At 35.5% G+C, this 22752-nt stretch overlaps 1 protein-coding gene across 1 annotated transcript in view; it reads right to left on the bottom strand.

The window, feature by feature from the left end:
• The window catches only part of LNPEP (leucyl and cystinyl aminopeptidase), a 90599-nt gene that overhangs the window by 25338 nt on the left and 42509 nt on the right, over positions 1 to 22752 (bottom strand). Inside the window, exons 5-11 of the mRNA XM_029942636.1 lie at positions 13188 to 13308; positions 12358 to 12512; positions 10274 to 10387; positions 8740 to 8874; positions 4956 to 5087; positions 2942 to 3102; positions 2612 to 2700 (exon numbers count right to left, since the gene is read on the bottom strand). Coding sequence (XP_029798496.1) covers positions 2612 to 2700; positions 2942 to 3102; positions 4956 to 5087; positions 8740 to 8874; positions 10274 to 10387; positions 12358 to 12512; positions 13188 to 13308 — 907 coding nt within the window. The remainder of the gene's footprint in view (positions 1 to 2611; positions 2701 to 2941; positions 3103 to 4955; positions 5088 to 8739; positions 8875 to 10273; positions 10388 to 12357; positions 12513 to 13187; positions 13309 to 22752) is intronic.

The following is a 22752-nucleotide window of genomic DNA, read 5'->3' as shown; positions in this document are numbered from 1 at the left end:
ACGGACATTGCTTTCATCATCCACTGGCTCAGTTCCGGCTCCAGATTAAACCAATTATATTATAGTACATTTTGTATACTCCCTTTAGTAAGACTATTTCCAAATGAAGGGAAAAGAAGGTATCATTTCATCAGGCTTTGAATGTTCTTTTCTTAAAACTTTTTACAGTGAGATTTGATATTGAGTGACTTTGTTACAAACTAAAATTTAGTCATTCAAAAAACTTTTGTGTGCCTACTGGGTGCTAAAGTCACAAAAGTGATTCATACAGCCGTGATCTCAGCCTTTCCGGAGCTTCCTGGAGCAAACAATGGGCACTTCGAAATCTGAAGGATGAATAGCAGTAAATCGAGGGAGTGGGAAGGCAAGACTGTTCTTCTAGTCAAGAAAATAGCATATGCAAAGGCTCAGACAGAGACAAGAGTCAGCAAACCACATTTGACTTGCCGAAACCACTTTTGTACAGCAGAAGCACACAGTGCCAGGTAAGGGCTTAGGGAGAAAAGGCTATCGCAAGAAAATATGAGCTAGGCTTTGGGGTGTGAATCTCAAAAAGAGTTTAAGAAACACACACAAACAGAGCTAAAAATTATGGGCAAATAAAAGCAGATTTCTTATTGTCCCATTATTTCTAATATTACCAAAAACGTATATACTATGGGGAGGTTTGAAAATTTTCCTCATTAGTCCAAAGAGGGAGACAGATTATTTGTTCTCTCTTAAATCAGGGACTACCCTTCCAAGGCCACTTGGAAGTTTTGTTTTCATCCAAGAAGGCTGCCCTTCCTTACACCTCTGGCTATGCCATGTTAACCAAAGACACAACATTATGAAATGTTCTCAGCATTTCAAATAATGAGACTGTTTTAACACTCCACTCAGTGCAATTCAACTGGCATGCTCCTATATTTCAACTAGTGTTACAAATTATTACAACATAACCAAAGGGCAACTTAGAAATGTGTATTAAATCACAAAAGGTAACAGTCTTCATTTCTGAGGAGCATTCCTATGAAGAAGTTCATATAATAACAAAACATTTAAGGCCCCAAATTTTTACTGACACTGTTTTTTTTAATAGAGACAAATGGTGAATCAAATATGTAGCAGTAAGGAAAGATCAAGTCAAATACTGTATGTGTTAGATTTTTTTTTAAAAAAAGGTAAGATATAAAAATCATTTATACACAATGGTATCAACCAAGTAAAAAATATTTTTAAAATGAGTAGAAAGAAATAATCATGATCATACTTGTGGCAAGGTGATCTGTTCTCCATTTTCTAGATTTTGTATGATGTGGATATACTGTGTTTAAAGATTTTTAGAAAAAAATAACATAATAACAAGAGCTAACATTTATATAGCCTATAACACATGCCAGATATTAGTCTAGCTGCTTCACATGAATTAACTCTATCCTCACAATAACATTGTATACGATCACCATCTCCACTCTGTAGCTGAGGGAATGAGGCTCAGGGAGTCACATGACCACTTACCAGCACAGGAGTGCACTAGACAACCTGGCTCCAAAGTACAGCCATTAACTACTGGGCTACACTCCCCTCTCAAAGAGAGAAGCTTGAATGACAGATACAAATTCAAACAAGAAACTTTCCCTTTCCATAAACCTGGAGTATTGCCAATGGTTCCTGCAGAGCCCAAGGTCCTCATATTCTTTCAGGACGTGGATGAAGAGGATACACAGTGTGGCACTCACAGTGGGGTTTAACAAATGGTCAGAAACTGGACTTCAATCGTTTTTTATAGGCTCCTTGTGGGTCAACATATATACTTGATCTTCGCCAAAAGACCGAGAAGCGATGGGGGGAGTTCAACATATATAATCTTTACGTTTTCCTGTCCTCTTCCTTGCAATCATAATTTCTTACCCATTTGCTTATTACCAAAATGTATACTATGTTCCCAGGACATTTTTTAGTGCTTACTTGCTATACATCTGGATCATGAATCAAGCTTTAATATGCATAAGGATCATGAAAGATGCTCGTGAAGTGCAGGTGCCCAAGCTCACCCCTAGAGACTGAAGAGCGGAGCATACACTTCAAGAGACTGCTGTACCTGCACTCCTTCTTTGAAACAACAGATATTTTCTAGGATATAAAAACACAGTGTGACTTTTTATACTTTATTTCACATGAATAAGAATGACTAACTTTATACGTGAGACATGGAATCAGTGTCACTTTAGTCTTATCTTGTATAGATGTGACTCATAAAACCAGCTCAGAGAGTATGCACTTTGGAAAGAAAATCTCCTTCTGTGGCTTCGTCAGATTTTTTAAAAATATATTGTTTTAAATTTCTTCTCAGGGGCACCTGGGTGACTCAGTCAGTTGGGCCTCCGGCTTCGGCTCAGGTCATGATCTCGCGATTGTGGGTTCTAGCCCCGCGTCAGGCTCTGTGCTGACAGCTCAGAGCCTGGAGCCTGGTTCAGATTCTGTGTCTCCCTTTCTCTCTTCCCTCCCTGCTCATGTTCTGTTTCTCTCTGTCTCAAAAATAAATAAAACATTAAAAAAAAAAAAAGGAGTGAAATGCTCTTTAAAAAAAATAAATTTCTTCTCAGAAAAGAGTTAACTATAGTCAAACCTGATTTCTTGTCCAGTAAAAATACCAATGGATATTTTGAGTAATTTCTTCCCCCAGTGACATAGGATAGTGGAATATGCCAGAGATAGCTGTAAAAAGAAAATATTGGAAGATTATTACTCTTTCCAGTATTTTAGTCAGTGCTCAGTCAGATACACATAATTTGTTGGGTCTTTTTGGTTTTTTTCTTTGGCAAGAAGGAGAATTTTTCAAGCTATTTCCAGAAAACGATAATCTTGTTCAGTTTCTTAAGGGATTGTGACTACAAAATACTTTTTAACCCATGGGCGCAAACGAGAAACATAACAGGAAGAAAAAGCAAGACTGCACCTTGCATCTGAAGGCTGGATTTCAGGCTTCGTATTTAAAAAGTATCTTTCTTGTTGTACATGAAGTTCTTTTCCTTTTCTTTGAACAGTCACTAAAGGAAATCCTTTTTGCAGGGTCCAGGTTTTCATCATTTTTTTTACATCTAGTGTTTTGTTTGTGACCTATATAAAAAAAATATTTTTGCTTAAAAACAAAAGTTTCCCCTCTTTGCCTCTAAATTATATGAAGACTACATGTAATGTCAACATAAAAACAGAAGCACAAATATGGAGTTAAATTTATGTAAATGTTGACATTCATCTTTGGAGGAACTAATTCTGTGCGAGTGCCAGAAAGTAGCAGCAGAATAAGATATAAACAGGTTCGCTGCCTCGACTTTAAATTTCTCCAGAGAACAGCGGCTAACTGTTTTGAGAGCCATAGACCCCCTCTCCCAGAAATTACACTGACTTATCTGCAAAACCTAGAACCCAGTGTCAGAGGTTCACAGACCCTCTAAAGCCCACCATCCCCTACAGACATCTGGTATCAATGACTAAGAAGACATTTTGGAACAACTATCTCTTTAAAGCAGCTGAGGTAACTTATGATTCAAATCATTCTTCCAGACTACATGTGGATGTGGATTGCAGCAACTAAAATCATTAAGTACTTGTTTGGTAACAGTACCACTCTGTAATGGAAGGCCTTACCTCAGTCTCCATATACCCATTTATTTAAAGCAGAAAAGGATGGGTAGAATCTATCCAAACTCATTGCAATATTAATATTACATTTCTCGTGGCTCTGATCTATTCATTTCTGGATAAGGGACTGAGAAGAAAAAAAGCTTTTCCAAAAGCAAGGCACCTTTGGGTCTTCCAAACAGAATGGAAATGAAGAGGTCAGTGCATACATAATTTGATGTGGAGGCCGACAAATCTGAGGATAGTGTTAGGAAAGAGGTTGGGATAGGAAAACACTATGGATGCTGAAGCTGAAGTCAGTCAGAAAGGAAGAAATATATTCTAAATGTCAGGAGATAATATGAGTATAAAGCAAATAATGTGGCTTTCAACTAAAATGTTATTATATGATAAGAGAAAAGAAACAGTGATTTGGAAGCAACTCTTAAGTATTAAGGACTGATCCATCTCAAAGAGAGAAGGGAAGGTGTATCCTCTGAGCACCAGGGTTAGCGGCTAGAAAACACAAGGTTTGAGACAAGGCTAGGAAGGAGAAAGAGTATATGAAAAGATTTAGAGTAGCAGTTCTTAATTTCAGGGCCCCTAAAATGTTGAAACTTTGTGTGATATTGTAAATATATACAGTTTTTCTGGGGAATATGTCCAGAATTTTTATCATGGTTTCAGATATGCCTGCGTGTGATCTTCCAAAACATTAAGAATTATTGATCTGGATGAGGGAAACAACAAACTAAAATGCTTGTAAGGGCTATCTGTTGGTGTACATGCACAATGTAGGATGGGTTCATGCACTGCTCTGAAGCCTAATTCGTACCTAATCACACTGCTTGTTAGAACATTTTCAGGCAAAACAAAATCCAAACAGCCAAACAATTCAAGGGCAATATTCAGCCCAGGGCAACCGGCTTGTGATAGGTTCCCTATAAATACGGCCTTGTAGGGAGGATTATGCCCACCAACACGAGGAAGATTTACAGGGCAGAGTGTAGGAAAAAAATCATGAATGGGAGGTAAAGATGCAAGAGCATAAGGAAAAGAGATTTTTGAAAAAATAAAATAATGAACATAGTAATATATATTAATTCAGAAAGGACAACTTTCCTACTAGATAGGAAAGAAGACTAAAGTATAAAACAAAAATGGTTATACAAGGCTACACACAATAACTTCAAGACTAGTACTTCCGTTTTTTTGACCTTTAATTCTGTTTTATCCACCTCTCTCTTAAATATCTTTGGTACCATAGCTTATTTATATACTTGATAAAAATATATATAGAAGAACACTTCTCTTTCTTAAGAACTAAATAAAATATCCAGGTCACTTACCTCATTAAAACTTTCCCATAGATCATCACTTTTAATGGATGCGTAGCTATGATTATGCAGGTAAAAGACAACAGCATGTTGAAATACATCCTCACTAAGGTAAGTTTTCAGCATCAACAAGAGAGAGGCTCCCTGTTAAAAAAAAAATAGTGAGAATGGAATGGAAAATAATGGACTACAATAGGTTTATAGAATTGACAATCCAAAATTCAAAATACAATCATACTAAGTATATACTTGCACTATAGTTATAATACACTGTTATTTAATGTCATATAATCAGATGTGAAATTATTTTAAGGGATTTGACAAAAGAATAATGGAGAAATTCCTATGTGCACTAATTCCATGAGCCATTTTATGTGGTTTATCAGTTCCTGTTTCAGTGTTATGTTAAAAAGCTAAGTGTTTGTGAATTTATCTTTAATAGAAAAACATGCCAAACTTTCTGTAGAATCCCCATCCCTATCCCCAATGCTTAAAGTACCAGTTGAATTTATGAATTCATTGCCAGAGATAATAAACAAGCAGAACTCTCAAAAGCCCCTCTGCTTGGGAGTGCATCAATATCCAATTTTAGTTGCTAAAATAACCAAGATCTCTCTTCTTTCTGCAGAGTTCCTTCAAATATGTTTGGGGCTGATGACTATATAGGGCAGTAAGCATTACTAGTAACTCAGAATCCAGCATACAACTATCACGGGCACACTATACAGTCACTGAAGCGCAGGCTATCATTTCCAGAAACACCTCCGTGAAGCCATTCCTGATTTAAGATAGTAGTATTTTTCCATCTTCAAGAGTAACTTGTATCATTTCATGCATGTGCTATGGATATACATTTAATATATATTAGAAGAGATATATCTTTATTTCCTCGTCTAGACTGTATGCTAGTTGAGGGCAACACTGAAAAGCTCCGTTTCAGTGACTAAAACAACACCTAGTACACAAAAGGAATTCAAATAGTCTTTGAATCTCACTTCTGGTAAAAATGTAGCAATAGTAAGTCATCAAGATGATCAGATACCCATAATTGAATTCAATGCCTATTATTCTCATTTCTATATCATGCTTCATGGTATTACTTTGTCTATAAATTTAAGTGCTCATTCTTGTTCCCAACAGATCCCTGTCTCCCCTGCCTGACCAACTTTCCCTCTATTACATTCCCATTAACAAAATTATACACATTCATCCTTTACAACAAATAAAGATGTCCTCCCATGTCTCTTCTAGTTATCACCCTATTTCCTATTTCTCCCTTTACAGTAAACTCCTTCAAGAGCTGTCTGTATTGGCCATCTCCGTTTGCTCTCTTACCATTTTCTCTAACGCAATCTTCCAACCATCACTCAGTTGGACGTGGTTTCATCAAGGTCACTGGTTGACTTCATGCTGCCTTGAAGCCAACATCAGTTCCCAGGTTCATCTTAACCTGCGAGTGGCATTTGACATGACTGATCAACCACTCCTCCTCTGACATCTTCCTGCACTTAGCTTTGGGACATAGTCTTCATTCTCCCCTACTCAGTGGCCATCATTCTCAGTCTCTCCCTGGATCCTCATCTTGCACAAGACCACCTCATTTTGGTGGACTCTGGCATTTACTTTTCAGACATTTTTTCTTTTATCTGTAAGTTTACATCCCAGTTGATCTCCTCAACAATCTACATCAGAATTAGGCTTGGAGATTAAAAAACCCAAGTAGAATATACCTGTCAAACACATTTCCCTAGTAACACTTTGTTCTTGTACACGACATTGGTAAAATATCCAGTGTCCTACTTTTCTCAATTAAGTGGGATATTTTCCAGATTCCCAATCCTCAAATAAGTAATTACCATATTGACAGGGGTTAGGTGTGCTGTGGAGGCCACCTGATAAGACACTGAATTTGGAGTTTAGGGGACAGGAGTCAGAGGATGACCGGGCTCTGTAGGAACAAATCTCAAGGCAACAGTTCTATATAAGAACAGAACGACAAGTTTTAAAATTTATCGACAGATCCAATATAGGCTTTAAAAATCATAGCAATAGCTCTACCCGGAACATATTTAAGGTAGTTAATTAAACTCCTGATTTCTTCTTTGTTGACAATACTCCAAGTTTCCACGTTAGTCAAGTGTGAACCTGGAAAACATGGCTCCCTCTTTCTTTACCTGCCTTACCCTATCACTAAATCCTTCAGGAACTTCCCTCCACCCAAAGTTTTTTTTTACACTCATCATTTTTCTTCCACGTTCACTACCACTCCTAATTTCATCCTTTTACCAAATCACGCTTGGACTGTGACAGCAGTTTCCTGACTTTAGGTGTCTCTCCACTTAAATCTATAAGCTGGAACAAATTAGTTTTCATAAACTGTAACTTTAATCAAGTAATTCCTCTGTTTGAACAATCTCCTAAAGCTTCTCAGTGCTTACCAAAAAAAGTCCAGATTCCTGGCGGCGTTCAGAACCTTCTAAAACTGCCTTAACCTCCCTTTCTTATCTTTCCCCTACTCCACTTGTGGCTTCCACCACAATCAAGCATTTATTCCCTTAAAATTTCTTAGTGTTCCTCACTGTTTCTTTGTAGACCTCACTGTCCCATTCCTGCCATCTTCAACACTTCCCATTCCTCTTTATCCATATTCTTTTTATTATTTAATTCTCTTCCATTTCCATTCTCCTCCAAAAAAAAATTCTCTATAAACCTAAGTAAAAACAGTTTGTACCATTCATTCCGCACATATCATCCCTTAGAACTTCGCAAGTACCCACCACCTAAACTTTGAGTTTCTTGAAGATATGGTTTGTATCTCATGTGTTTGGTCTGTTTTCTCTGTCCAGTGGAGGAATTCATTTATTAATCAATTTGGCAGCCAGAGTAAGGAGGCAAATAAGTCCCAGCCTTCACACCTCCCCACCACAACTGTGAGTGGCACAGTTCTGTTCTCTGACCTATGGTGATCCCAAACAAGTTCCAAGTTTTCTGTTTTTGCTTCACTCCCAAACCTGGAGTCTGTGTTTCTGATCCTGCAATCTAGTTTTCAATTCTTTTTTTTTTTAATTTTTTAAAATGTTTTTATTTATTTTTGAGAGAGAGAGAGAGAGATAGCGTGAGCAGGGGAGGGTCAGAGAGAAGGAATCACAGGATCTGAAGACAGGCTCCAGGTTCTGAGCTAGCAGTCAGCACAGAGCCTGACATAGGGCTCAAACTCATGAACTGTGAGATCATGACCTGAGCCGAAGTCAGATGCTTAACTGACTGAGCCACCCAGGCGCCCCTAGTTTTCAATTCTTAAAATCTCTTTTTGTTTTTGATTTTTGGCAACTGTGACTTTGAACAGCCCTCAGTCCTCAATAACACAGCCAAGGGCTTGCCTAGAACCTTCCCTGGACATATTCTATCTGTAGATCCAGAGACTGAACCAACTTTAAAAAATATGTTGTCCTATTATCCGATTAACTACTCAGAATACCAGTCAGAAGAACTTAAAGGAGAGAAGGAAAGACCAAGAAAAAGTTAAAACCAAGATTTAAATAGAAGCAAACATCTTGCAGTTTTAAAGTATACCTGAAAATAATCTTAAGATAATCTTTAAAATATCTAATTTGGGGCATGGAGGAGGGCACTTCTTGGGATGAGCACTGGGTATTCTATGGAAACCAACTTGACAACAAACTATAAAAGAAAAAAAATCTAATTTTAATCCTTAAAATAATCTAAATCACGGAGCTTGCTCATATATGAAATTACTCTGAAACCCACTCCAGGTACTTGGTGTGTAGAGCAGTACCTTAAAATAGGAAAGAAAATCAAACATTTCTTCGATTTGTTCTGAAGACTGAACAGATGATGATGAAATTGGATGAGATGAATTCAATGAATCTTTCTTCATGGTTTTAAATCGAGCATCTAAGAAATCTTCATACTAGCAAAAACATTAAACATATTATGAAACCATGAACAGTATCAAAGACAAAGGCAGATATACTAATTATTTATATAAATTTGACTAAGGTCATTATAAAAAAATTCCCATCTTCACTATACTTCATAAAATAAGCTTTTGAAAGTATAAGAATAGAGATTTTCATTCATCTCCCTTAAATTTCAAAAGAAAATGATAACCTCCTGGCCATGTGAAAAACATAATTTTCTAAACCACAGCATAAGGATAAATTATGAATCGATCAGTAAAGCAACCAAATATGCTAAATCCAGATATTCAAAGTAAACAGTCTAAGATGTTTAGTGTGTACTTTTAAAATAACATTTAAAATTAAAAAGCAAAAATAAAAATTGGTCCTTAAGCTGATTTCTCATATATGGTCCAGGTTTCTATGAAGACAATATACATTTTCCTTCATTGAGGTTCATTTGAAATAAAGTATAACACTTAAATAGAATTCGTTGCTAGTTCAGCAGATGAGCTCCCCCAGAATATGTATTAGGAGGCTTTAAACACTCTGGGCACCACCAAGTGGTGAAACTGTATATCTCATTGCCTAATTAAGTAACATACATGGATTTAGAATACTTTGCTTAGTATTCTAGCTAAAAAGGAGCTCCTTCTACTTACCTGAAGTTTTTGAACAAGACTTACAAAAAAATTTCAAATTGAAAGCTCTTAAGGGTATCCCTGTTTTGAAGCAGTCTTGGATCATATATCCATGAAGTTTAATAGAAAGTCACAGAATTTTAGGGTTGAATGGGATCTTTATACTTTCCCACCTATTGCTTGAATTATTTGGCAATACCCATCCTATCATGGCCTTTCCCCAGGAAGTCTAGTAACACAGTAACAACATTATTAGGCTCTCTATGACAGAATGATGTCCCAAGTCTTTGTTTGACAAGGGCACAAACATGGTTGGTACCTTAACAGGGCAGATTATTTGTCTGTATCAAGCTAGGTTATCACGGTTTCAAGAATGATCAGTGATAACAAAGAGAGAGTATTGCTACAAAAGGTTTTATTTTTTTCTCTGTACAAAGGATAAAAAGTTTTGTTTTGCTAAAAAGACTTTTCAACTTCACCTAAATTCCTTCAAGGAGAAAGAGGCACATCTATTGGAAGTAAAATGTAGCAAAGCGACTTAAAATGTTCATCTTAACGAAGTATGAAATAATTGCACATGATTTCAGCTTTCAATGAAATACACCAATAAATAAAGGCTTAATTTTCACTGTCAAATCTCAAGAGGTATAAGCTATCAGTAATAAGGATCAATTTTATCATCTTTCTAGAAACATTTTCCATACTCCAAATGCCTATAAAATACGTGGCAAATATGATTTATAGCAAGTCTAAAAAACGGTATACTTACACTAGAGAGCTCTTTGAATATTTTTTCCAAAGAGAAATACTCCATGAAAGTAGCAAACCCTTCATTTAGCCAAAGATCGTTCCACCACTCCATTGTTACTAGATTACCAAACCACTGTAGGGAAAACAAAACAAAAAACCATACTAACCAACACAATATTTATACTGTGAAGAATTTTCTAATAATTGAATTTTCAGCTTAATCCCCTTTAGCCAGATTATAATTACTTAAAAATGGAGTTATTAGTGAAAACAAACTATATTCAAATTAAAGACTTAAAAATTTGCATAAATTTACGCTAACATGAAAATTAAACTTTTAGCATTTTACCTTGGTGAATGGGAAAACAGGAAAAAAACACAAGTGCGTATTTGTCAAATTAACACACAGCCTGTTGACTAGGTAAATAAAAAGAGTTTTTAGCCACTTCATTAAAGTGGTATTTCCTAGATCATGAAATTCTTCTACCTACTAACATCAAGTTAGTAAGATTATTTCTATTCTATCTTCAGTCATCCATGACAACTAAAAAATAAATTTCTTTGTGAGAGATTTTCCTACACAGAGCCTATATTTCATCTTTCTCCTTAGTTACCCAAATTGAGAACAGTATTTACATGATTCAAAACAGAACTCAAGCAACATTCTTTAAGAAAGTTGGCATGAGTATAAATAAATGAAATCAGAAATATCTTTCAATGTCTTCATCTATGATATAATAATAAGAAGGAAAACAATGATAGGAGACTCTCCATAAAAAAAAACAACATATCCCAAACATCCCTGAAATGGAGAGTGGTAGGTTATAGGGTGTGCAATTTAGTGTAATCTGGGCTCATCTCAGATCAGCAGCAAAATAATAAGGTTACTGGGTATTGAAACAAAATATTTTTGAGTATTAAAATAACATGTTTTTCAAAGATATTACCTTAAAACTTGCTTCTGAGGAATAAGATTTGTAAGTCTTAAAGAAGAAGTAACTGAGAAGTGGTGACGGCGAGGCCCCAGAAATAACAGACCTTGAGAAGATCCCCTCTAAAACCATAATTGTCAGTAAGTATGTGCTTCCTATGCAAGCCCATTATGAAATCTTCACAAGGGTTGTAGAATTGCACACACGTAGGTGCTTGAGACAGGGAGCAAACTGACCAGAGCACATGCTACTCTTCTTGCACGTCCTTCATCACCGCCCCTCACACTACACCAACACTGCTAAGCACCTACCTCATCAAGGGACAAAAGAAAGACGAGGTGTAGAGAAAGAAAGACGGAGGTTCACGTACCCATATAATTTTCTTTATTTTTCTCCTTGTCATGCAAAGAGTACCCTCCCTCTCCTAAGTTAACAAAGAACCCAGTATGAGCAAGAGAAGAAAATATAAATCTAGTCTTGACAACTACAGTCCAAGAATTGTCAGAAGAGAATGTAATTTAGGGGAAGGGTTTCTCCACCACAAAGTTATACGGAGGGACTGGCACCTGTAGAGGTGAAACAGCTGTGTATTACTGGGGGTAAAAAAGGAGAGGAATCTTGAGGAGAAATCTTCAAGGGCCAGTGCTACCAATTATTAGCTGTGTGACTTTGGGTAAGTCATTTACTTACACTGAATCTCAATTTCCACACTTTTAAAATGGGATTATCGCCTACCTCAGAGCAGTTATGAAAAGTAAATGAGACACTGGAGGTGAAAATGCTTTATAAACTGTAAAATCCTATACAAATATTAAATAGTGATTTCTTTAAGTATTTATGTATGTAAATATGTATGTATGTACCTGCATATTTAAGTAATCTCTATACTCCACGTGGGGATCGAAATCATGACCCTGAGATCAAGAGTTGTATACTCCTCCAACTGAGCCAGCCAGGCACCCCTAGATAGCATTTTCTTTCGACGATCAAGTGTGTGTTAAAAAAAACACCATTTTATTATGAAAGTAGGCAATACTATAATAAAAAGCTGAATTTCTCATTAGTTTATTCTAATTTCTTATTCTAAAATTCTTATTTAGCTTATTTTCTTATTCTAAAATTCTACAATATAAAAATAAACATTAAATAGAATAGCCATGACTATTATTACCTGATGGGATAGCTCATGAGCAATGATTTTAGTAACCAGTTTTCTATCCGACACTGAAGAAGTCTTATTGTCATACAGAAGTGCCTCTTCCCGGAAGGTGAGCAAACCCCAATTTTCCATTGCTCCTGCTTCAAAGTCAGGAATAGCCACCAAATCTGAACATGTGAAGAAAGAAGTGATCAGATCTTACTCATCTAAGGCACTTCCTAAATAAAAATATTTTTTTACCCACTAGTTTATCACTGTGAGTCAAAAGGCAGAGAGTTCATTTTATACTCTTGGCAAATCAAACCTTACTCTAATCTTTTATGTTCCCCACCTATCAGACAGTTGAGAAAGACCTGACCAATCCCAGTGGAGCCACCGTTGCTCTGTCCCCTCACAAAGGAAGAGATAACCTAAATATTTCACAATGAATCAACCTCCTAGAGCAAGGAAGACAAAGTACAGGCTCAATGTTCTATCTAGGACCAGTTCTTGCTTTCCTGAGCTCCTGTTACTCAGTTGTTGTTTTTTTTCTATGAAACAAAATTTCCTAGGAAGTTGGAATTAGTCTAACTCCAGACAAAGCCCTAAGCAAATTCCCGCTTATACAGAACCTGTGTAAGTCCTTGTAACAGTTCCATAAACTTCTAATTGTTTTAAGCTCCACATTTAGCCTTTAAGGAATGTAAATAATCTTAACAAATACAAATGATTTTTTAAAGCTTTAGGTGTTTATTAGTTTTATTTTTAAAATAATTTTGGCAAAAGTTCTTTCTAAAAAACATTTGTGAAATGAATCTAGGTTACAAAGGTAATGAAAACCAGAGGCACTGTTTGATTCTTACCCAATTTCTTAAGTGGGTATTGAATTTCAAAGTAATTTTGATAGAATTCAAGAAGTCTTGCAGTTGTTTCCAAGGCATGGTGAACTTGACCAATCTTTTCTGGTACAGCATATATAGAAACCTAAAAGAAAACATACACTGATTAACACACACACACACACACACACACACCCCACACATTCATATAAACGTATATGCATATATATATCATATAAAAACAGATACAACTACAATGGCATGATATTCAGATGAGTAACATGAAGCATATATGAGAAATGCAAAGAGCTTTATGAGATTTTACAGGACAGAAACTCTTGCTTCTAATTCTTTTCTCCCCTGGAGAATTTAGCAAGTCACCACACATAAAACAATGTTTAAAAACTTATATATTTTTAAGTTAACAGAACATTCCCATATAAACTATTTTGGATCTCATTTAAAAAGTTTATAAGCATTTGCCTATTAATTTTATGATACTTGTCTTTTTCATTACCTCAAGTTGCCCTTCGTTACCTAAATTATTTGAAGAACAAAACAAATTCTGATCTTTTTAGCATCAATTACAGTGCCTGGCATCAAGCAGACACCCAAAACAAAGGAGTCAGTTCTAAAGTAAACACACAATGCAGAAATTGTACATTTGTGGAAATTACCCTGGAAAAACCTATTACAGACTAATGCATTCTCTTTCAGAAAGTATGGCACAGCCAGATTTTCTTCCAACCTTGGGACTGCTTCCTTTTTTCCAGTTGTTGGCTTGTTTTCATGGATCATATTATATAAAAAATAATCATACCCACAGAATGACTCAGTAAGTGGCACACAGTAACTAAAACCAACTTAGGGATAATAGATTCATATTCACATTGCCCATTCCAGGATTCATGCTTACTAAAGGGGAAGGCAGATACAATCACCAACATTACTTAAATTGTTATTCTGACTTTCCTTTTCTGACTAAATGCATCAGTTAAACACATAAGCTGCAACTAACTGTAGACATCTTATTCAGTAAGTATAAAAAGGAAAAATTTAAGCAATTATGTTAAAACCAATGGGTTTTAAAAAGCATTATTTAGAGGCGCCTCAGTGGCTAGTTGGTTAAGCAGTCAACTTCACAGTCTGTGAATTCGAGCCCCGTGTCAGGCTCTGTGTTGACAGTGCAGAGCCTGGAGCCTGCTTCCGATTCTGTGCCTCCTTCTCTCTCTGCCCTGCTTGTTCTCTGTCTCTCTTTCTCAAAAGTAATAAACATTAAAAATCTTCTTTAAAAAATAAAAAGCAGTATTTATTGTTTTTCAGCTGACTGAAAAAATCTCAATACTCACCTAGGAATATGAAATATGGGCAAGACATAGCAGAAAATAAAGACTTTAAAAAAAAAGATCTCAACAGGTGGGAAATGGAGACTTACTGAACAATTCATCACTTGGACAAAAATGCAGTGATGAACTCTAACTCCAAATTAAATTTACTTCTTTCATTAAACGAATGAAAAGATGTCAACAATTTTGAAAAGGTCAAACAGATTTCAATCATAATTGTCTATGCGTTAATTACAAAAACATGGAGGTAAGATGGCATACAAATTAAATGTAATGCAAAAATTTTTTAAGTGAAAACCCCAAAAAACTGGATGTTAAGTAAACATCCTGTTAGAGTGCTGGGTTCAAATCTCTGCTAGTTGTGTGACCTTGAGAAGGTTGGTTAACCTCAACTTCCTTATCTGTAGAAAGATGATAAAAGTAGCTCCTGACGCTCCCTGAGTTGCTCTGAAAACTAAATGAGCTAAATCATATATAGAACTTAGACTAGTGCCTGGCATGATATAAGTGTTCCATACATGCTAATTACTCGCATTATTAAAAACACAGTCGTGGGGTGCCTGGGTGTCTCAGTTGGTCAAGGGTCTGCCTCTCGATTTCCGCTCAGGTCATCATCTCACAGTTTATGACTTTGAACCCCACGTTGGGTTCTGGGCTGACAGCGCAGAGCCTGCTTGGGATTCTCTCTTTCCCTCTCTCTCTCTGCATCTCTCCAGTTCATGCTCTCTCTCTGAAGAATAAATAAGTTAAAAAAAATACAGTCCCAAAAGAAATAGGGCAAAATGTGTGAGTAGAGCATTTGTGGCAATAGTTACTAAAAGAATAAAGTATCTAGGACGGAGTTAGTAATTAAAACATGTTGCTTTCTAAGGTAACTATGAAAGAAATTTAATTCTCCCTGCCAAAGGAACCACAAGTTCATCCCGCTGATGTGGGTACTTCCTGCATCTTTCTTCCTCTGAAGTCAACGTTAGTGGGGGTGGGGGGAGGGAACCTAACATATTCTTTTATAATCTCTAACCACCACTGTAAATAACTATACCAAGATCACTAGGAATTTGAGACAAATCCTTATTATCTCTGCCATTCTTTCCAAACATATGTATTTTTATGTTATAATCAACTCAAACACCTAGGAGATACTATCCCAATGGAAACACCAACCATAATTCTCCAGATTCCCTCCTCCAACATCTTTCTGCCACACACACCATTTGGCCATTCCCAAATGTGTGTGAAAGCACCTTTCCTTAGAGGAAAAGTAAAGGAGGAACAGAAGTTCACATGAAAATGACACCTGACCAAGGGATCTACTTAGTCCCATTTCTGGAATACAATGACTAGGAAAAAAATGTAGTTTGGTATTTGCTCTTTCCTTCTGCTTTTTTTCCCCCCCTTAAAAGAAGATGTGCTATGAGTTCTCACTAGAGATAAATAATCTGCTCTTCATAATTATTATCAAGTTGTTTAAGGGCAACAGAAACATTACAAAACAGAGAAAACAACTTAGTTCAACCAAAAGTGAAGTGTATTGACCAGTATTCTGGGCTTGATAAGAGAATTCAACACTGTTAAATGGCAGTCAGCTAGCACTCAGACTGCAAGACTTACAACCTACAACTTTTCTTGCAAAATTTCTTGGTAAGACCTTGGGGAGATTTCTAAAAGACACAATTATAAAAATTCTTGATCAAATATCAAAGGAAAGGGTTAAGACTGAAGATTTATTAAGTTTAAGTTAATCTGTTTCTTAATTTAATAAAAAGCAAAAACAAGACAAAAGAAGAAAAGAGAATCAACCTCCTCCCTCCCCCCAAGGACAAAATGGCCTGCAAGATTTATAAATACAGAAAATACTAGAAGTTTTTGATATTAAGCTCCCTGAAAAACATGAGCTTTCCTAAACAGAAAGATTAACACACAAAAGTCTAAATTCCTAAAACAAAACAAAACAAAAACACATAAAAAAACCACACTCATGTCTATTCAGAATAAATAATTAGATGGGACTTTAGGAGAATAATGTAAATTATGTACAATGTCCCTGCCTGGTGAAGAGATACTTGAGGTAGACGTTGTTCATGGAAGTTTATAACTAAGTCATGTTCCTGATTGAATAGGAATAAATCAAAATTATAACTTCATTTGGATAATACTATTGAAGGTTCTGTTTGAATGTTAAGTAGGTATGGTGTCCACATCCAACTACCACGGCACTCTGATTCTACAGATTAGACCTGTCTATGGTAAAAAAAAAAAAAAATCATGCAATGGCAAAAACAAAACAAAAACCTGACAACAAACAAAGCAGTGTCTTTTAAAACCGGCCTAGAATTTTTTTTGGTCATTCTGGCATTATTGAACACAGAGGGTTTTAAGGAACACTGAAGAATAGACATAAATGACAAACAAATATTCCTCTTCTTTTAAAACTTCAACAACACAGTGGTCTTTATCACTAAAGAGGGCATGTTTAATATTCTACAATCAACTTTGACATTTTTGGTTGTTTGGTTAAGACTGACATTAGTACGTAAAGCCCTACGGCCTTATTCCTGAATCTTGTGAAATAGGCCTAAAGTCAAATACTACAAAACAGAATCCATCCTAAAGATTACAATACTTTAGTGTAACAAAAATGTTGTGTTAGACTTCAAGTCTAAATTTCTGGTCACCATATATATAGAAGTTACTTATGTCATTCGGTGTGAGCAGCAGCATATTTATAGTGGACAGTACAATCCTATCACTGTACTATGTGATCTTGGGTGAATTACTTAACCTCTCTGAGACACTATTTCTTCATTAGCAATATGGGATTAATGCTTCCCTCCCACATGTTTTATAAAATGAGAAGATATTTATAAATGAGAGCCAGCACAGAGCATTGCTGCATGCATGTTAGATTCTTCCCTCATTCTAACAAAAAGAGAGAAAAGTAATAAAACAATTGTTTACTTGTAGAACACTTTTTCCAAATGCATTTTGAAATACATGGGTGCTGGGTAGCACTACAAGTTACAATTTTATATTTACCGACATCAAAGAAAAGTTCACAATATGTTTGCATATGGATAAAAAAGAGTGTACTTTGTATGTGTGTGGTGTATTCCTATCTCCCATGTACTAACTGTTTTACAAAAAGTTTTACAATTTAATCCTTGAGAGAGCAGGACAGTACTAGATCTGTAGAAGGTAAGGGTTAGACAGGACTACAGAGTGATCTGTCCCAGGGCACATTCTAGTAAGCTGCAGAAGTGGGACTCCAGAGTCTATGTTTAACAAGTTGCTTCCTAATACACATACATTAAAAGAAAAAGAAAAAAAAGCCATCCCAAATTCCTCTCTCACAATCTCAGTCTCAATCAATCTCTTCTCCTCTCTTTCTTCCTTTTCCCCATCCCCTTCTGTGTGAGAATAAGTTATAGATGTAAGCAATGAATAATTCAGCATGGCTACATGGCAGAATCCATACTGGAGCAATTAGAAATACAGACGGATTTATAAGAGAGCCCTGAATATCAGATTGATGAGTTTGAATGTAATCCTATGAGCAGGTGGGAGGGACAGAGGGAAAGGAAAAAGCCAAGACTGCATACATTTCAGGATACAATAAAAAGTGCTTGGGGGGTTTATATCAAAGAGTGTGATAACTACAACAGAGATGTAACTCAAGTGCTATGAAAGATCACAGAGGGAATGATTAATCCCAGCTGGAGAAAGAATGAACTGCCTCAAGGAGATGATGGTAGTCAGCTGGTCTTGAAGCAAACCTGACTCTCCTAGGTTGAGCCTTTTAGATTTATACAGGCTGCACCATCTGAATCAAGGGCTAAATCTGTGGTGTAACACTTAAAGAAAACGAATTGAATTTTATCAGATTTAAACCATTCTCAATATCCTTTTCAAAGGACTCCAAACATTTTTTTGGTTTCGACTTGACAAAACCTCTTTCAAGCCAAAAGTGAGTAAATTATTTGAGCATTTAGTCACAATGTAGTCTACGCTAAGCATTATGGAGTAGACATGATAATCTTTTGTAACAAATTAGTATACCCTTTTAAATTAGCAAAGTCTAAATAAACTGTGATCAAAATAAAGCTCTTTAGTCTAGAAAGGAAAGCCAAATCCTACTGAATGTGTTCAATTATATTTCTATCATGAAGAATAATCCCTTTTAGCTTAAAAAAAAGACCCTTTTCCTCTACATTGTTTTGTATATGAAAATATTAGCTTTTTTATTAGGTCTACTGTGAAATTAAAGCATAAAATTTAAACAAATAATCATTTACATACATGAACTAATGACAAAGAAAAGCAAAGGAGCCTAATTAGAATAATAAATTTTTAGAAATTACAGATACACAAGACCCTTAAACAATCTTACTCAATACTCTAAGATGAAGAAAACTGAATCTGGACTTGCTTTTTAAAAAAGGAAGATTAAATTAATTTTGTAACATGAAGTTTTTCTTCTAACTACATTTTTACACTATCTCGTAAGTATTCACAATGTTCTAGATTTAGTGTGGTCCAATAAAATTTCCTGCACTGGTGGGAATATTCAATATCTGTGAAATTCAATATGGCAATCACTAGCTGCAAGAACACTAGAAATGGTACCGAGACTGATAAAGTGAATTTTAAATTTGAATTAATTTTTTTGCACCTTTAATAATATAATTAACATATAACATTGTGAGAGTTTAAGGTGTGCAATGTGTTGCTTTGAAACATTTATACATTGTGAAATGATTACCACAGTAATATCAGTCAACACATCTATCATCTCACATAATTACCGTTTCTTTTTTGTGGTGAGAACTTTCAAGTTCTAGTCTCTTAGCAGCTTCCAAACATATAATACAGTGTCAACTACAATCACCATGCTATACACTAGATCTCCAAACTTCTCTTATTACTGAAAGTTTACATGCTTTGACCAACATTTCCTGATTTCCCCCAATCCCTAGACCCTGGAAACCACAATTCCAGTCTCTAAGAGTTCAGGTTGCTTAGATTCCTCATATAAATGAGATAATATATAGTCTTTGTCTTTCTCTATGTCATTTAACATTATGCCCTCAAGGTCCATCCATGTTGTGACAAGTGGCAGGATTTCCTTTTTTCTCATGGTTGAATAATAACACATAGTACATTTATACTGCACCTGCTTTATGCGTTCATTTGTAGACAGACACTTAGGTTGTTTCCATATTTTGACTATTGTGAATAATCCTACAATTGACATGGGAGTTAGATATCTCTTCGAGATCTGGATTACATTTCCTTTGGCTATATATCTGTATGTGGGATTGTTGGATCATATGGTAGTTCTATTTTTATTTTTTTGAGGAAACTTCATACCGTTTTCCACAGTGGCATTATCAATTTACATCCCACCAACAGAGCATGAGGGTTCTGTTTTCTCCATATCTTCACCAACATTTGTTAACTCTAGCCTCTTTAATGGCAGTCATTCTAACAGGTGTTGGATATCTCATTGAAGTTTGATTTTTATTTCCCTTGTGACCGGTGATGTTGAATATCTTTTCACATACCTGTTGGCCACCTGTCTGTCTTCTTTGGGGAAATATTTGTTCAGTTCCTCTGCCTATTTTTAAATCAGACTGCATATATATCTTTTTGCTAATGAGTCATATGAGTTCCTTATATATATTTTGGATATTAATCCCTTAACAGATATATGATTTGCAAACACTTGCTCCAATTCTTTAGATTGTATTTTCACTTTGTTGATTTTTTTTTTTTGTGTAAAAGCTCTTTTTTTGATGTAGTCCCACTAACCGATTTTTGCTTTTGTTGCTTGTATTTCTGGTGTCATATACAAGAAATCGTTACAAAGACTAAAGTCAGGGAGCTCTTTTCCTATCTTTTCTTTTACAGCCTTACAGTTCCGACCTTACATTAATGTCTTTAATATGTTTAGTTAATTTTTTGTGAGTGGTATAAGATAAAAGTCCAATTTCATTTTATACATTTCCCAGCACCATTATTAAGGAGATAATCCTTTCTCCACTAAGTATTCTTGGTTCCCTTGTCTAATATTAGTTGCCTATTCATACATCTTCTCCCCTGGGCTCTTAATTATGTTCCTTGGTTTATGTGTCTATTTTTATTCTAGCATCATACTCTCTTGATTAGTATACATACTGTTTTGATTACTATAGCCTCATAGTACAGCTTGAACTTTGGAAATGTGGCATCTCCAGCTTTGTTCTTTCTCAAGATTGCTGTGGCTCTTCAAGGTCTTCTGTGGTTCTACACAAATTCTAGTACTGTTATTTCTATTTCTGTGAAAAGTGACATTGAAATTTTTATAGGAATTGTACTGAATCTACAAATGGCTTTGAGTAGTATGGACATCTTAAAATATTAATATTTCTGGTCCATGAACATCAGATACCTTTCATTTATTTGTATCTTCTTCAAATTTGTTTATCAAAATCTTATAGTTTTCACTGTACAGATCTTTCACCTCCTTGGCTAAATTTATTCCTATGTGTTTTAATTGTTTTTGATGCTATCGTGAATGGGATAACTTTATTTCTTTTTCAGATATTTCACTGTTAGTATATAGTAACCCAACTGACGTATGCTGATTTTGTATCCTGCAACTTTACTAAATTCACTAATTAGTTCTAACAGTTTCTTGGTGGAATCTTTAGGATTTTGTATACATAAGATCATATCATTTGCAAACAAAGACAATTTCACTTCCTCCATTCCGGTTTGGATGCCTTTTATTTCTTTTTTCTTGCCTAACAGAGCAAGCTAAGATTTCAAGTACTACTTTAACTTTTTTAATGTTTATTTATTTTTGAGAGAGAGAGAGAGAGAGAGAGAATGAGTGGAGGTGGGGGGAAAGACAGAGGGAGACAAAATCTGAGCTGTCAGCACGTGGGGCTTGAAATTTCTGCTCTCATCTTTGTTATTCCTTCCTTCTGCTAACTTTAGGTTTAGTTTGGTCTTTTTCTATTTCCTTGAGGTATAAGGGCAGGTCGTATTATTTGAGATCTTTCTTTTTTCTTAATATAGGCATTTATTGCTCTAAACATCACTCTTAGAACTGCTTTTTATGCATATGATGTATACACCACTATACTATAGTGTTAGGAGTATTCTGAATTTTATATATATATATATATATATTTGCCTTTACCAGTGTGTTGTGTATTTTCACATATTTTTCATGTTACTAATTACTGTCCTTTCATTTCACCTGGAAGTACTCCTTTCAGCATTTTTTAAGGGAGGTCTGGTGATAAAGCACTTTCTCAGCTTTTGTCTGGGAAAATCTCTATCTCCCCTTCATTTCTGTAGAAAAACTTTGTCAGATTAGAGTATTCTAGACTGGCAGTTGTTTCTTTCAGCAGCTTAATTCATCTGATTCTCTTCTGGTTGCTAAGGTTTCTGCTGAGAAATCCACTGACAGGCTTATCACTTGTAAATTACAAGCCTCTCTTCTCTTGCTGCTTGTAAGGTTCTCTTTATTTTTGGCAGTTGTACTGTCACATGGCTCATAGGGATCTCTTTTGGCTGCCAGCCATCACCTCTTTGAATAAGCTCTCTGCCCCCTTCTCTCTCTGTTCTCCTTCTGGAACTGCAATAATTCACAAACTATTTCTTTGATGGTGTTCCATAAATCGCATAGGCTTTCTTCACTCTTTTATTACATTTTTATTTGTTCTCTGGATGGATAATATTAACTTTCCTGTCTTCTAACTCACAAATTCTTTCTTCTACTTGATCCATTCTGATGTTGATGTTCTCTAGTCCTCTTTTTTTTTTTTCATTCCATTCATTGTAATTTTCAGCCCCCAAATTTCTATATAGTTCCTTTTTATAATTTCTATATTTGTTAAACTTCTCATTTGTTCATGTACTGATTCTTAATTCCACTGAATTGTCTTTTTGTGTCTTCTTGTAGTTCATTAAGTTTCCCTAAAGTAGCTATTTTGAGTTCTTTAACAGGTAAATCACAGATCTTCATGTCTTTGAGACTGGTTACTGGAAGATGATTGTGATCCTACGGTGTTGTCATATTTTCTTGATTTTTCATGTTCTTTGAAGTTTATGTTAATGTCTTCACATCTGACATGGCAGTCTCTCCTTCAGTCTTACCTAAATGCCCTCACTGTTGCATCCAAACTTGTATTTCTTTTTTTCTCCAACAGAGTGCTGATCTTTTTGGTTAGAAATGCAGACTTCCACAAAGGATA

The sequence above is a fragment of the Suricata suricatta genome, chromosome 6 (assembly GCF_006229205.1).
Source record: "Suricata suricatta isolate VVHF042 chromosome 6, meerkat_22Aug2017_6uvM2_HiC, whole genome shotgun sequence".
In the NCBI taxonomy this organism is placed as follows: domain Eukaryota; kingdom Metazoa; phylum Chordata; class Mammalia; order Carnivora; family Herpestidae; genus Suricata; species Suricata suricatta.
Note: the sequence above shows the minus strand (reverse complement) of the source record. Positions and strands in the feature narration are given on the sequence as shown.